General features: G+C 34.9%; 1 protein-coding gene across 1 annotated transcript in view; it reads left to right on the top strand.

The window, feature by feature from the left end:
• The window catches only part of NUDCD1 (NudC domain containing 1), a 68,809-nt gene that overhangs the window by 9,607 nt on the left and 43,365 nt on the right, over positions 1–15,837 (top strand). Inside the window, exons 2-3 of the mRNA XM_058564798.1 lie at positions 863–1,017; positions 12,789–12,974. Of these exons, the coding sequence (XP_058420781.1) occupies positions 863–1,017; positions 12,789–12,974 (341 nt within the window). The remainder of the gene's footprint in view (positions 1–862; positions 1,018–12,788; positions 12,975–15,837) is intronic.

Raw genomic sequence — 15,837 nt, 5'->3', positions numbered from 1 at the left:
ATATATCTTAATAAAGTTGGAAAAAAGTAAAATAAAATTATGGAAGCGGCTAATGCCCTGGTAGAAAAAACACTGTTCCTTAGGTAGAAAACCTTGTTTCTATTCTAGGTATAATATTGCTGTGTTCTGTTCCCTTGGAAAAGATGTGGTATAACATTGGAGAAGTCACCGTTTGTGCTTACATTTATAATAAAAACATTCTCTTTATTTCTTAATATGTGGTAAAAATGAATGAGATAATAGAAATAAAGCATTTTACAAGTATAAAAACAGTTTATAAAGTGGACTTAATATTTGCCCAGAAGACAGGAAATCCTTCAATTTTGGAATTTCTCTGTCTTAAGAGGTGCCTGAGAGAAAAGAGGGTTATGGCATGAAAAGCCCTGTCTCCCATAGCCGCTATTCTAAGTTCTGCCGGGGCAGGGACCATGTTAGTTTTACTCACTGTTTATCCTCTGCACACAGTGCCTGGTAGGTATCCAGAAATTATTATTATTATTATTTTTTTAAATTTTATTTATTTATTTCTTTTCCCCAAAGCCCCAGTAGATAGTCGTATGTCGTAGTTGCACATCCTTCCAGTTGCTGTATGTGGGATGCGGCCTCAGCATGGCCGGAGAAGCGGTGCGTCGATGCACGCCCGGGATCTGAACCCGGGCTGCCAGCAGCAGAGCGCGTGCACCCAACTGCCAAGCCACGGGGCCGGCCCCAGAAATTATTTTTGAGTGAATAATATAGTGAATTGTCCTGAAGGCCTTTGTGAATAGCATTCTGTGATTGCTTTGCCTTATAGGCATTCTGCAGAAAGGAACAATCTGAGGCAGAATTCTTGATGTTTATGTTTATTTTTCTTGTATTTCAGCTGTGGCAGAAGTAAAACTTCGAGATGATCAATATACACTGGAACACATGCATGCCTTTGGAATGTATAATTACCTACACTGTGATTCATGGTATCAAGACAGTGTCTACTACATTGATAACCTTGGAAGAATTATGAATTTATCAGTGATGCTGGTAAGGCATAAATCTATAATACTAGGATTTTCCAATAAATTTGATCCTTAATTTTCACTACTAATCTGATGTCCAGAGAATTGAGGTACACATACCTTTAGTATATGGAATTCCATCATCCAGTCTACATAAGGCTCCCTTCTGTTTAATTCAGTTTTAATTTTTCGCTTTATTCCTGTTCCTTATTTATTCCTCTCTGCTCCCACCAATTGGCAGCTACTCTAATGAGTTTTATATATCAGTGTCAGTGTAACTGTTCATGTCTGCCTTGTGTTAACCCTGACTATGAAAGTGGATTTGTCTGTTTTTCCTTTTAGTTAATTTTTGCTTTATGTATTTTTAACTATGTTAATTGGGTGTGAACATTTAGGATTGTTTTGTCTGCTATGGATTGGTCCTTTAGCATTATGTAATGTCCCTCTTTGTCTCTAGGCTCTGGGAATAATTTTTATCTTGAAATCTTCTGATATTAATATAGTTGTCCTGGCTTTGTTAAAATTAGTATGTATCTTTTTTGATCCTTTTTCTTTCACTTTATCAGTTATTATTTTTAAAGTGTATCTCTTGTAAAAAGCATATAGTCGAGTCTTGATTTTTATCCAGTATGACAATCTTTGTCCGTTAATTGGAAGGCTGTGTACATTGAAATTTATTATAATTACTGATATGGTTGGGTTTTTGTTACCATTTTGCAAATTCTTTTCAGTTTGTCCCATCTGTTCTTTGTTCCTTTTTGTCTCTATTCCTACCTGTTTTGGGATTAATCAAGGTTTTTTCTTTTTTAAAAAAATTTTCTTAAAATTCCATTTAATTTACTCTTTTTATCCAAACTTTGTATTTTTAATGGTTAATGTAGAGATTATAGTATTCATCCTTAACTTACCCTAATCTGCCTCTAATTGTTATTCCACTTAAAAAACAATATAAAAACCTTACAGTAATATGATTCCTTTCACTTCCCTTCCCACCATTTGAGCTATTTTTGTCAGGTTTTTTACTTCTTTAGATGTTGTAAGCTCCACAATACATTGTTGATGTATTTGCTTCAAACGGTCAGTAGTCTGTTAATAGCTTCCTAACTAGTCTCGATCTTTCTAGCCCTCCTCTACATTGTATCTACATCTACAGAATAATCTCTCTAATTTGTTTGTCAGATCTTTTCACTTGTCATTTAAATTCCTTAACTATTTCCTTTATGACAAAATCCACACTTTTTAATGTGTAATTTTAGAATTGGTAATGCTTTCCTGTGATTTTAAAAACAAGAAATTTAAAAAAGTGTTGAGTGAAGTCTCTCAGACCCCATCTTTTATCTATTTGTCCTGTGTTCGATACCATATTCCCTCTATTAGTTTCTTGTGTATCCTTCCAGAAGTGGTTTTTTTGTGTGTTTGTTTTTGAATTTTTTGGCAAGTGTAAGTACAGAGTGATATATGTTCTTAAAATACAAACTCATCTTGGCACATGCAGTTTATAATGCCCTTCCCTCCAACCTTGTCTTTCAGCATTTTGGATACTACGCCCTAGCAATACCAAACTCTTGCACTTCCTGAGACCTGCCCTGTATCCTGTTGTCTCCAGCCCTTTTCCCATTTGATTAACTCTACCTGGAATATTCTCTCTTACTTCTGTGTCAAGCTGCTTCCCAGTCTTCACTGAAGTCCCAGCTAACTGTTTCATCTAGAAAGCTTGCTCTCACATCCTCCCTTTGCTCCCCCAGTAATATTCAAACCGTTGGCTCTCAGATCTGCATGGACTGTGAATTCCTTCTAGGCCAGGAGTTGGCAAACTTTTTCTACACAGGGCCAGATAATAAATATTTTAGGGTTTGAGGGCCTGATAGTCTTATGTCAAAACTGCTCAATTTTGTTATAGTAGTGTGAAAACATTCTCATATTTCTATAATCCTAGCACCTAGCAGAAAGCTTGGTCAATATGTTTGTTGAATGGATAACAGCTGTTTAAAGCTTGTTCTTACTCTTTAGAGTTGGCTTTGCATTCTTGATGGGATCTTCGTCTTATTATTTCTCCTTCAGTTACAGATATGAGTCTTTGGTTTGTTGAGATAAATAATTTTACTGAATAAGAAATATTTATTTTTCTTCAAAGAACATTAATTGAATGCTGCTGCATGCTTAGTAGCCACATACACAAATAAATTGGTAACGTGTAACAGTGGTAGCAGGGATAAGATGCACAAATAATATGGAGGAGGATACAGTTTAGTACTATGCAGATAGAGTCACACTTTAGGGCCAAAAGCTTTGTTTTATCAGTTCACTCACTGATAATCACAATTTGGGATGCTAATTCCAACTTAAGTCACAAGCATGATTTGAAATCTGGAATGAAAGCTTAATGATTAAATTTGAAATACTATAGATAAGCAGTGTGGACTGGGTCAGTATATTTTTCTTCTATTGGAAAGTTTCCATAGGAAATCAAATACTGTAATTTTATGAAGATAGGTTATTTGACATGGAATCAGAGCAAAGACTAGTATGTCTTTGATTTCTTTTCCTGGCCTACTCTCTATTCTGTGGATACCTTAGAATAACTTGTTACAGTTCCTTATTTAGTCTCTCTTTGCTTGTCTATGGACTCATTAAAGACATATATACACATATACTCTATATATGTTACCACCCGAAGTTGGGGGTCGTCTGCCCACCGCAAGACGTGCCTATAGCCAAGAGGCGAGGAGGTAGGAGAGAAAGGACAGCTTGCTAGGAGGAGGGAAGATGGGCGACTAATGTCTGAAAGAACCATCTTGAGGGGGCACAAAATCTTACAGCAGTTATATAGGCCAGTGGGTTATAGGGGAGGGGGTTAGGAATGTTGACCCTCTGGTGTTACAGACTGGGAGTGCCACACCAGATCTTTCACTTGTCCTTGATGACGGCTATCAGCATAGACTCTCTGCCCGGGGCTCATCACATTCCTAAGGAACTCAAGAGAACAAAGTTATCAACTTAGAGGAGCTGTGAGGGGCCATAAAATCTACAGAGCATGTCTGGGTTAGTTAATCAGAGGTCATTCAAAGTTACAGTAGGGTTTCTTTTCTACAATATGGCTTCCCTCATGTCGGCCTTGTGTTGAGCTGGTGTCACATGCACTATAGACTTGGATAGTGTGTACACACAAGCCAAATGCCCTAAATCATACATGTGCACTGTATTGCCCATACATGATCATACATGTCTATGCTCTGCATATATGTAGTTTGCATTTTATTGTGTCTTTTAAATGTAAGGACTTTTATGTTTTTTAGATTCTGTTATGTTTTGTTTTTTTTAGAGACAAAACCAAAATCTGGAAGTTCACTAAGATTATTGACTTACAGAGCCTAACTAGGTCACATAGTCTAAGTTATACTATTCACCCAATATTCAAAACATTTTTTGAATACCTACTATATGTTACATATTATTGTATGCCCTAGTAATGCAGCAGTGTACAAAATAATCTCTTCCAGTTTATTAACTTACAGTAGAATATGAACTGCTTCCTTCCCTCTCTTCCCCAATTTGAACTTGACATTGAAATAACAACCTCTTTTGATACACGTTTGTATATGTTCACAACAATGTACGCCTTTCCACATGTGTATATATATATAATAATTTGTATTTTGAATTTGAATTATTTGAAATTTGAATTTAAATTTGTTTAGCTTCCTGATAAAATCAGAAAGGTTTTTAAAAAAAATAATTCATTGGTAAGCAATATGGAAACCATAATTTAGAATGCATGACTTCTGGGGAAGTTTCTACAGGTTGCCTTCTTTCCTAGTTCTTAGTTATCATTCTCAACTCTAAACTCTTAGCACTTCATATGTATTCTCTATTTAGCAATTAGGTTATAAAGTCCATGAATTACCTAGTTGAAAAGACATAATATACACTCTAAAAGTAGTGTATTAGATCCTCCATAGAAAAGACCTGCCATGTACCTTTTTTTTTCCAACTGGTAAGTGATGCTATGTTTGAGTGAGGATCCCTTGCCCCAAATGTTAGTTTTTGTAGGTCGTATCTTCTGGGCTGGCAGATATCCCCAGAAAGGAGTCCTCTTGTTTCTTTTCTGAGAGGTATAAGGCCTGATCCTGGCTTTCTGAGATCCAAGCAAAAGAAAAGAGTTTGTGGTCTCATCTTTCAACAGGTGGACATTCACTGATTCTCCTGTTTTTCTTGCAGTAGTGTCTTTTACCCCTGTGCTTATTAGCTGGGCCTGATGGCCTGAGTCAGTCTAGTTTAAACTTGCAATAGAGAAATCTCCAGTTTTTTGCTAGGGTGGGAGAATTTATATTGATTTTGGGAGAATTGGCATTTTTATGATCTTTTTTTCACCTCGGAACATGGTATGTCCTTCTATTTGTTTAGATCTTTTATGTTCTTAAGTAAGATTTTTATAGTTTTCCCTTTATTTTATGCTAATTTTATTAAAATTTATTCTTAAGTATTTTATAATTTGTGCCTGTGTTGTTAACAGAGTATAGTTTTTTCTATTTTCTTTTCTGGGTGCTTATTGATAAAGATTATTTGTTATGTAAACAGCCACCTTATTTGATAATTCAGTGATTTTTACCTACTCCCACTTAGGTTTTCAAAGTATACAGTTATATCATCAGCAGAAGGAAATGGTTTTATCTCTCCTTTTCCAATGTTGATGAAAATGGAAATAAGATTGCCATGTCATTTCGTTTTTGTCTTATTGCTGTTACTAGATAGAACCTTTGAGACAATGTTGAATAATGATGGGGATTACAGGTATCCCAGTTTAGCTCTTGATTTTAATTGTAATGGCTTTTAAATTAAGAAAAGACTTACTCTTGGTTTTTTATGAATAGCTTTTATTGTTTTAAAGTTGCTTCCTTCAGTTTCTGTTTCTATTTAATGTTTTTTGTTATACCTGCTGAATTTTATCACATGCCTTTTCAGCATCCACCTATTGTTAATGATTGTCTGCTTTTAATTAATTTATCAATGTAGTAAGTTAAATTGATATACTTTTAAATTCTTAGTTTCCTAATTCTCTAAGTTCCTAGAATAAACCCTTTTTGGTAAGAGTATATTATTCTTTTGATACGTTGTTGGATTCTTTTGCCGATATTTTATTTAGAATATTTGTAGTTTTTTCACAAATTATAGTAGTTTTTTATTTTGTTTTTGGTGATATTTATCAGATTTTGGTTAAAATTTTGCTGGCTTTCTTAAATGAATTGGAGAGTGTTCTGGAACTGGAGTAGTTTAAGATTAGAATGATCTATTGTTTAGATATTAGATAAAGATCCTCTTTGGACCTATTGCACATCCTGTTGTCCTTTTCGATGGTAGTTCTCTAATCATTTATTGAATTTATTTTATGGTAATTGGTTTATTCAAGCTCTTTTTCTTGGGTAATTTTGTAGTAGTATATTTTTGCCAGGGAAAAATATCATCTGTTTCCTCTTAAGTTTTCAAGTTTGTTGCTGTAAAGTTGCATGTTTTATGCTAAGATTGTTGTTGTCTTTTCTCTCTTTTTCCTTTCTCTCTTTTTCCTCTTTTTCCTTAATCAAACTTAGAAGTGTATTGTTATTATTATTTTATTTTTAAAGAACCATGTTTGGGGTTGTTCTAGCTTGTTTTCTGCTTAAGTCAGCTTTTGCCTTTGATTTTCAACCTGTATTGCACATCAGAATCACTTGAAGTAATTGATCAAAACAAAAGCTCATATCAGGTTATGGTTCCCAAAGATTCTGATTCATTATGTCAGAATTGGTCGTGGTCTGGGAATCTGCATTTTATGAAGCACCTCAGGTGAAATGTTGCTTGTGGTCCAGTGAGCAAGTTTTGAGAAACTCTGCATCTGTGGTACAGAAGAATACTATTTTTCTGATCAGCAACAAAAGAAATCGACTTGCTCTTTGAACTGCTGTGTCAGAGGCAAGTGGAGGGTATTGGCCACTGGCTACACATTGGCTTTTTTTAATAGCAGAAAACAGTTGTTTTAATAACCATTTTAGTGTCTGAATTTTTGTTTTCATCAAAGACACACACACACACAAATCCCAGAGAGTTTCTTTTCCTGTGGCTGGTTTACAAATGACCACCCACCCACCCCTGTTAAATCTGGGCTAAGCAGTATTGTGGTCAAAGTGGGCCCAAGAAAGGAAATCCACACATTGCTTGACCTTTTAGTTTTGTCAGGAGGCAGCAGGTGGCAGTAGTTCAACACGCAGGTTTATAGAGGCATTATGCTTCCAAGTCAGTTTAATTTGTGAGTTTACAGTCCTTAATAGTAGAGAAATATCAATTGGGAGGAAGTGCACTTAGGAAGTAGAAAATGCCTTAGGAAAGTGAAAAAAAAAAAAAAAAAGTGTGTCTAAAATTTGTTTTTTATTATATTGTAATTTTATTATGGTATTAGTGCTTATTTTAAAGTATTATGTTCTGTTTCTTAATATTTAGGGAATTAATTGTCATAATTTATTTTTCCATTTACCTGAAAAACTAGTTTGTTTCTGCTACTAAAGAAGAATGTCATCTCGTGGTGCCTCTTTAAATTGCACTTAGACATCCAGAGGAGAGTTGCTGGATTCCCTTTGAAAGCATGTATTTGTGAGGCAGTGTCTTGGAGTGACAGCTCAGTTGTATGCCAGTATGTTTATGTCTAGACCTGAATCTCAGCTTATTTTCTACAGTCGAGTTTATTAATAGGAAGCCAGTTATTTACCTGGTTAAAAAAAAAATAAAAGGGAGGATTAAGTTCTTTTTACTGTGTGTGCTTAATGCATTATTGAAAGCTTTATGTTACATAGAGACATTACTCAATCAAATTGCAATTACTTTAAAAGAGCTTTTCTTAAAGCTTTACCAAAAAAAAAAAGAAGGAAAAAGGAAGAATTTTTTTCTTCCAAATAATGTTATTAGTGATGAAAGCCTTTCTCCAGAAAAAGATCACTTCCTTTTAAAAGGGCAAAACTTTAAATGTCTATGTCTAATAGTACTAGTAAATGGCATCCTTATTTAATTTTACTTGGCCATTTTTCTTTAAACTTGACTAGTGCTTTCTGTAAATGTATATGTGTTAGAAAAATGCTTTGTTAGTTCAAAGCTTGTCTCCTTATATCTTTAACTGAGGCCTCCAAACTCCTGTTTAGAGATGTTTTTCATAAATATATACAGTTTATATATTAATATTTATTATTTATTTACAATGTCATTTATATACAGTATGTGGACATTATAATTTTTGTATTACATTTTATTGATTCAGGAATTTAATGAAAAATACTGTATAATATATTAGCCTGAAGAAAAGCTGAATATCATAGTTGCATTCATAGTGGGATTTTTTTTTGTAGGGAGAGTATTCTAGAAATTGCAATGAGATCTGAGGTATCACTTGTTTAGAAAAACCTGGAAAGTGATTTCTTGTCAAGAAAGTGTGGAATACAGGAAAAGACCATCAACTTTTGGAGTGGAGTCAACCAGGATTTGAATCGTAGCCCTGCCATTTTCTAGCAATGGCGTTCCAGGCAAATTATTTAATGTTTTCGAACAGAGCTCTTTATCTTCTTAAAGTAGGAATAATAATTTCAACTATATAGGATTTGGTAATAATTAAATGAGATGGCAGAAAGTCCAAGCACTTATTTAATATGATGCTTGTAGATTGTAGTCATTCAGTAAGTGTTCCATTCATCAATGAAATTTTAGTTCTTCTGTAGTTCAGCTGTGAAATGTTACCTCAGAATGATTTTCAACAGCTTTGAACATACAGTGGTACGTAGATATCTGCGGGGGATTGGTTCCAGGACCCCCTTCGAATACCAAAATCTGTGGATGCTCAAGTCCCTTATATAAAGTAGTGTAGTATTTGCATATAACCTATGCACATCCTCCCGTATACTTTAAATCATCTCTAGACTACTTATAATACCTAATACAATGTAAATGCTATGTAAGTTGTTGTTATACTGTATTGTTTAGGAAATAATGACAAGGAAGAAAAGTGTATGTGTTCAGTACAGACTAAACCATTGTAGGCCTTTCAATCCACAGGTGGTTGAATCCAAGGATGAGGAGGTCCAACTGTAGTTACATTAACCTTTTTTTGGTGTGGAAGAAGAAAATGATTGGCTAGAACAAGGCCATTATAGACCAGTATCATAAAGCATTATTATGAGGACACTTTGTAAAACTGTCAACGGAGGTTATTCAGAAATAATTTAACAGTCCAAGATTTACAGAAGAAAATATTTTATTGCATATAGTCCATTTAAAATTCAAATGTACCCTTTGAGGATTAGATTTAAAAAATCAGGAACATTCAGGTTGCTTTCACTTAAACTATCTTTTAACTTAAGTAAGTGATACTGTGTGGTTTCTTTTGTATTTTAATTTAATTAATTTTGGCTTTACATTTATATACTTGAATATCTTTATCATTCCATTGGATATTGCAGTCATTTATCTGACAATTAGACTTCTAGCAATCTCAGTCATGTGTGACCTTGTATTTAAAAGAAAATGGCTTAAAACAACCTTAATAATTGTATGAAATGAAGAACAATGATTTAACAACTTTAGTCCTGCATTCTTCTTAATGGTGGTTCACTAGGTTAGATTCAGTGAAGGGTGTGTAGTGGAGGAGACCACTGGAAACCTTTTCAATGAAACAACTGTTTTGAGAAAGAAGTTCCATTTTATTTTGTCCTATTGAGTTCTTTTAAATTATATATATCACACATAAATTGCTCAGTGTAAAAAAAAAAAAAAAAAGTCAAGCAATGTATTTGAAGCAAAAATGGAAAGTTTCCCCTTATCCCCAGTCTCCCCTACCACCAGTCACACTCCAGTCCTATTTTCCTTTCTAATGGTAAACACTGTTAACAGACCAGCATGTGTCTGTCTACACCTTGCTCCGTGCTGTCATATCACAACGTTTGGTTGTTTCAATATATATGGAATCATACTGTACATATTCTGCATCTTTCTTCTTTCATTTATTATCTTGGAGATCCTTTTATGTCAGTCTTATAAATCCACTTCAGTATACTTAACAGTTATTTGGTATTCCAAAGGGTGGATATTCCATAGTTAGCCATTCTGTTCAGACAAAGGTGCCAGGTACACATCTATAATTGAACGAGTTGGATTTATTACATTTTGCAGCAGAGGAGAATGCACACCATGGGGAAAGACAGAGTGTTTCAGTAAGAGGATGTTAGAAAGGACTTATTATAGGATTGGGCTTGTATTAGGTGATTTGGGGGAAGGATTTAAGAAAGTGGGGCTTTGCTCTGGATTGAAAACTGCCAGGAAAACTGCCAGGAAGCTGTATAATTCTCTAATGGGTATCTTAATAAGGCTTCTCCCGAAGGAGAGAAGACTAGACCGAGGCTCAGGCTGTAGTTAGTAAAGAAGCTGCAGTCACTCATGCTGGCCTGGGTTAAGGTCCTGTTTGTGGCTTTGACAATGTTCATGTTTCATCTGTGCTCAGATATCATTACGGAGTGATGCTATTTTTGTCTTGTTCCATCATGGTCACACAGTGGCCTAATCGATATTTCTGTTCTGTGAAACTGTTTATGTTGATCAGGAGAACATAGCTGTTAGTGCCAGGCCAGCTTGTAGCAAAACCGAGGCCTAGCTAATGCTACCAGGCCAGCTCTAGGATGTCGGGGCTGCTTTTTTCTTACTTACTGTTGATAAATAACTAGGTCGTTGCCTAGTTTTTATTGGCACAATTTTTCGTTTTCATTGTTAAAATGAACATTCTTGTTTCTTGGAACTTTGTGTGTGTGTGCAAGTATTCTTATAAATTTCTAGAGCTGGAATTGTACCAAAGGGTATATAAAACCTCATAAAATTTGATTTATAGTCATCTCCAAATAGCCTATACTTATTTTTACTCCCGCCAGCAAGGCACTTTAGTCAAGAAAAGGCATTTCTAGACTAAGATCTTTTTTTTCTGGCTAATTTTTTTTAACCACAGTTTTCCTGTTCATATTTTTTTCCCATTTAAACATTTTGGATAATCATGTATTTCTTCTTGAGTTTTAAAGTCTCTTTATATGTTATAGATATTAGTCCTGTGTTATATTTGTGGCAAATATTTTCCTCCCTGTCTCCCACATATCTTTTATTTTGCGTAGGAAGACTTTCTCCACCCTGAAATTATTAGAACATTATTAATATTCTATCAAAGTTATTTTACTTTTTCTTTAAAACGTTTAGATTATTAATCTGTTTAGAATATGGAATGTTTTTGTGTATGGTATGCAGAAAAGAATGATTTTTTTCCAAAAGATCTCTAGTGTCCCAATACCATTTTTTAACTACTCCATTTGTTTCTCACTGGTTGGAAATACCACATTATGTTCTAAATGCCTACTTAGATTTCAGCCTGCAGTAAAATTTCTCTTAATTGACCTCCATTTAACTGACTGACTGGATTAACTGATATTCTCTATTTCCTCTGATAACATACTGACTGAAGACCAAAGTAAGCTTAAGATTTATTGCTAATAGGCTACTCAGTACTGTGCTGATACACTTCTGTTTCTGCTAGTTGAGTTTTGCATCGCTAATACTCAGATATGGTCTTCCTAAAAACTTTATGCCAGTTGTGCTTGTTATTGTATTTTCATTATTTAATTCAATATTATGTAAATCAGTAAAATATGAGTACAAAAAGAAGGAAAGGCGCCCTTTCAAAGAAAAGAAAATTGGCCTCTTTAGAAAGAAACAATGGGTCACTAAAAAACTGGCTGGTAAGGACATTGTATATAGTTTATTTAAATTTTATTAATATATACATAGATCTAACTAATTCTAGGAACAGAGAATGAAATACACGAATCAAGGATTATTTTTGGCCTGTAGGAAAATCTTTTAACTGAAAACTAAAACTTTAACAACAGTGACAAAAAATTATTGAGTTGAGTACATTTTGGTATATGAAAGGAAGTTTATTCCCTGAATTGTAGGCTTTTTTATATATTTTCTTATGAAGTATATTAATGATGCAGTCCGTTTTACAGCTTTAAAATATAAGGATATAGACACAATAAAAATGTGTTTACAAAAACCTAAGTTTGTAATAGTCTAAATGTAGTGTTTTCATACCACAGGCTGATGTCTATGTAGGCATTTAGAACATGATGTGGTATTTCCAGTTAGTTCAAAATACTGATCATTAACTCTAAACTTAAGAGAAGAATTAAAACTAGATTCCTGCATTGTATTAGTTATCTATTGCTGTGTAACAATTCACTTCAAAACTTAGTGACTTAAAACAATAAACATTTGTTATCTCACACAGTTTCTGTGGGTCAGAAATCAGAGTGGCTTAGCTGGGTGATTCTGTCTCAAGGTTTCTCATGAGGTTGTAGCCAAGATGTCGCCAAGACTGCAGTGATCTGAAGGCTTGACTAGGGCTGAAGGATACACTCCCAGAATGATTGGCTCACAAGGTGCTGGTTATTGTCAGGAGCCCTCAGTTCCTCCCGATGTGGGTCTGCCGTGTGCAATCCAGGAGAGAGAGCAAGATAGAAGATGTAAAGAAGCAAAAAGTCTTTTATGACCTAGTGAGAAGTCACATAACCCTCACTTTTTGCCGTATTTTGTTTGTTAGAATTGAGTTAGTGGTACAGGTCATACTCAAAGGGAGGGGAATCAGGCACCTTCTCTTGAAGAGGAGAGTAACCACTACACTGCACATACTTATTCTGTGTGTATAGGGATCAGGGAGAGGAAGAGACTCATCTATGTTTGGTTTCTTTTTAGGACACTGCCTTGGGAAAACCACGAGAGGTGTTTCGACTTCCCACAGATTTGACAGCATACGACAATCGCCTTTCTGCATCTATCCAGTTCACATCTTCTACCTGGGTTACCTTGTCAGATGGAACTGGAAGATTGTATCTCATTGGTACAGGTGAACGTGGAAATAGTGCTTCTGAAAAATGGGAGGTGAGACTTTTTTTTTCTAGACTTATGCAAATTCTGGAAAGTATATATAAATTAGACCTTAATGATTTTGAAATAACACTTTTTAGGTGTAGTTTACATGTGACCTCTTGGTTTTTAGAATATATAATGTTTTGGATATATTTTTCGTTAAATTATAAAATGTATACCTTTTACAAAACTGATATGTTAACCATTCCTGTTTTGATCTGGTGTCAGTGCAGTTGTCAGGAATTGTATTCATTTTCAGCAAATATTTATTGAGCGCTTTATATATATAAAAGTGGTACAGTAAGCATTGACGTTGCCGCCTCCTTGAAGAGTTGGCCAAAAAAATTACATTAGAATGTCTTTTCTCTTCTACTCATGTTATATTTGCTGGTATGTTTATGGGCCCAGCATACTTCTTCACCACTCTGCTAGCTGTCTGGTATGTTTTACATTAGTCAGATAGTGAGTTTACCAGGGTATTCCCTACTTAAAAAAATACACTCTGACATAAATATAGTAATGTGCCAATCTCTAAGATGCCATTTTTACTTCAGTTTTCTTAAAACAATGTAACATTTAAATCTGAGGGTCAGGGTAGCATTTTAATAGTAATAAATAAGGAATTAATTTCTCTAGAGCCACAGTTTTGGAAAGTGGAAAAGAATGAAACTGAGTAATGCTAATAAGTGTATTGTGATATTGCTACTGTCTAAATCTCAGCAGGTGTCCTTTAGTTCTGGGTAAAGAAATACAAACTTAAAGTATTTATATCTCCTAAAATATTTTTATCAGATCAGTAGATGCCTACAAAGACCAGGCTTTAATTATTTGAAGAAAACCAAGAAGGCCTTAGAACCAAGTTTCCCTTTCTTACTAAGTTATACTAAATGGAGTACTACCAAATTGTAGTATGTTCAAAAAACTAAACAAAAAATACAATAAATGACCGAACAACAATAGCCTAACAAAGGGAGCTTTTGCAGGCCTTTGCAGTCACAGTTTCAAATATTCATTGGACATTGTGACATTTTCTGCTCTGGCTTCCAGTAATAACTTCTTTTTTAACTGAGGTAATGTGGTATATAGCACAGCTACCTGAAACAGTTGGAAGGAGTTTGGAGAATTGATCTGTTGTCAAGCTGTGTGGATTCTCTTGGTTTTGAACAGGAAGAGACACCCTGGCTCAGCTCACCTTCAGCTTAAAAATAATACCACATATTCCACCAGAAGGAAATGCATATAGATTTATAATTAATTTGGTTTCTGCTGTGTATATCCCCTTGGCACATATTAAGCCTTCAATAAATTTTTTAAATCAGAAATTTAAATCTTCCGTGTTCTCTTCAGTATACAGTATATGCCGTATGAAATAAACAGGCTGTATATATGGTTTCCCATATATGCTATATATTCTCTTCAGTATATACTGTAATGAAATAACCTCTGAGATGTTTTCAGTTAATAATAGTTTTGACTGGGGATTGGGGAGGTGGGCAGTGGGAAAGGGATGGGACTTGGGCATTAACTGAGGGGGGAAGGATGCTATGGAATATGGTTACTTTAAGAGAAACAACATAGGAGAGTTTTAGGACTTTGGGGGAATTGGTGTAACAGAGGCAGCTAAAGGTCGGAGTGGTTAGAGGGCATGGTAGGGCATAAGGGGGCCAAGCAAGGGTGGTGACGACTGAAGTGTAGAAAGAGAAATGAAAGGAGACAGGAAGACTGCCTGCTTTCTGAAAGTTTTGCCTCTACTATGATGGGGGTGCTATATATCAGTAATATCACAGTTGAGTTGCTGGGCTTGTGCAGGAGATGGAAACTTCAGGCTAACAATTTATAAAAGTCCAGACATCCACTCCTCTGGTCTCATTCCAGTCCCTGTCACTCACGTGAGAGGGAAGGAAGAGGAGGAAACAATAAACTAGCTACTTGTACCTGGCAAAACTTGGCGTTTTTCTTTCCTCCCTCTTGTCTCCCATTGTCCCCCAAAGAAAAACTCAGTCAACTGACTAAAAACCTGTCTTTATCATCTCTGTTTTGAGTATTTGAGGGTTTTTTTTTTTTCCTGCTATGGAAGACTTTAGAATGGCTTCCAGAGGTCTACTATTGGAATAATTTTATTGGAGGTGCTCAAACATATGGGGAAATTGATGACATTAAAGCACACTTTTTTTTTAATAAGGCTTTCAAGTAGGAGCAGATAGGATGGGATTCCAGATATAGGTTTAAAAAAAAAAAAAGGCTAATTTGTTTTTCACTTGAGTGTTTGTTTCCAACTATTTATCTTTTCATTTATTCAAAAATCTTGTTTAGAATCAGTCTTAAAATGTCTCTTATTTAATGTTTACTCTTATATAATAGTCTTTTAGATTATGTGTTGTGGTATAAAAAGAGAATTTGATAGGATTTTGTGTCTTTGTATGATGCTTAGATATGCTTTTTTTTTTTGTGAGGAAGATTGTCCCTGATCTAACATCTGTGCCCATCTTCCTCTATTTTGTATGTGGGACGCTGCCACAGCATGCCTTGGTGAGCAGTATGTAGGTCTGCTCCTGGGATCCAAACCTGCAAACCCTGGGCCCCCGAAGTGGAGTGCTCGAACTTAACCACTACACCACCAGGCTGGCCCCTTAGATTTGCTTTTTAAAAAGCAATTTTGGTATTATATTTTAAATAGAGTTTGTTGAATTATACCTTTTAAATGTAAATGGACTCTTGTTTTTGAGAAATAAGAAAGTTTAAGTGATGTGTTCTCTAGTTTCTTTGATTCTTACCTTTGGAAACTTCCAGAAAACAAACAGAAAAACCAAACCAAAACAACAACAATAGGAAAAAAAAGCATACACACAGACATACGTATGCACACATGCATGCA

Source organism: Diceros bicornis, chromosome 21, assembly GCF_020826845.1.
Source record: "Diceros bicornis minor isolate mBicDic1 chromosome 21, mDicBic1.mat.cur, whole genome shotgun sequence".
Lineage (NCBI taxonomy): Eukaryota > Metazoa > Chordata > Mammalia > Perissodactyla > Rhinocerotidae > Diceros > Diceros bicornis.
Note: the sequence above shows the minus strand (reverse complement) of the source record. Positions and strands in the feature narration are given on the sequence as shown.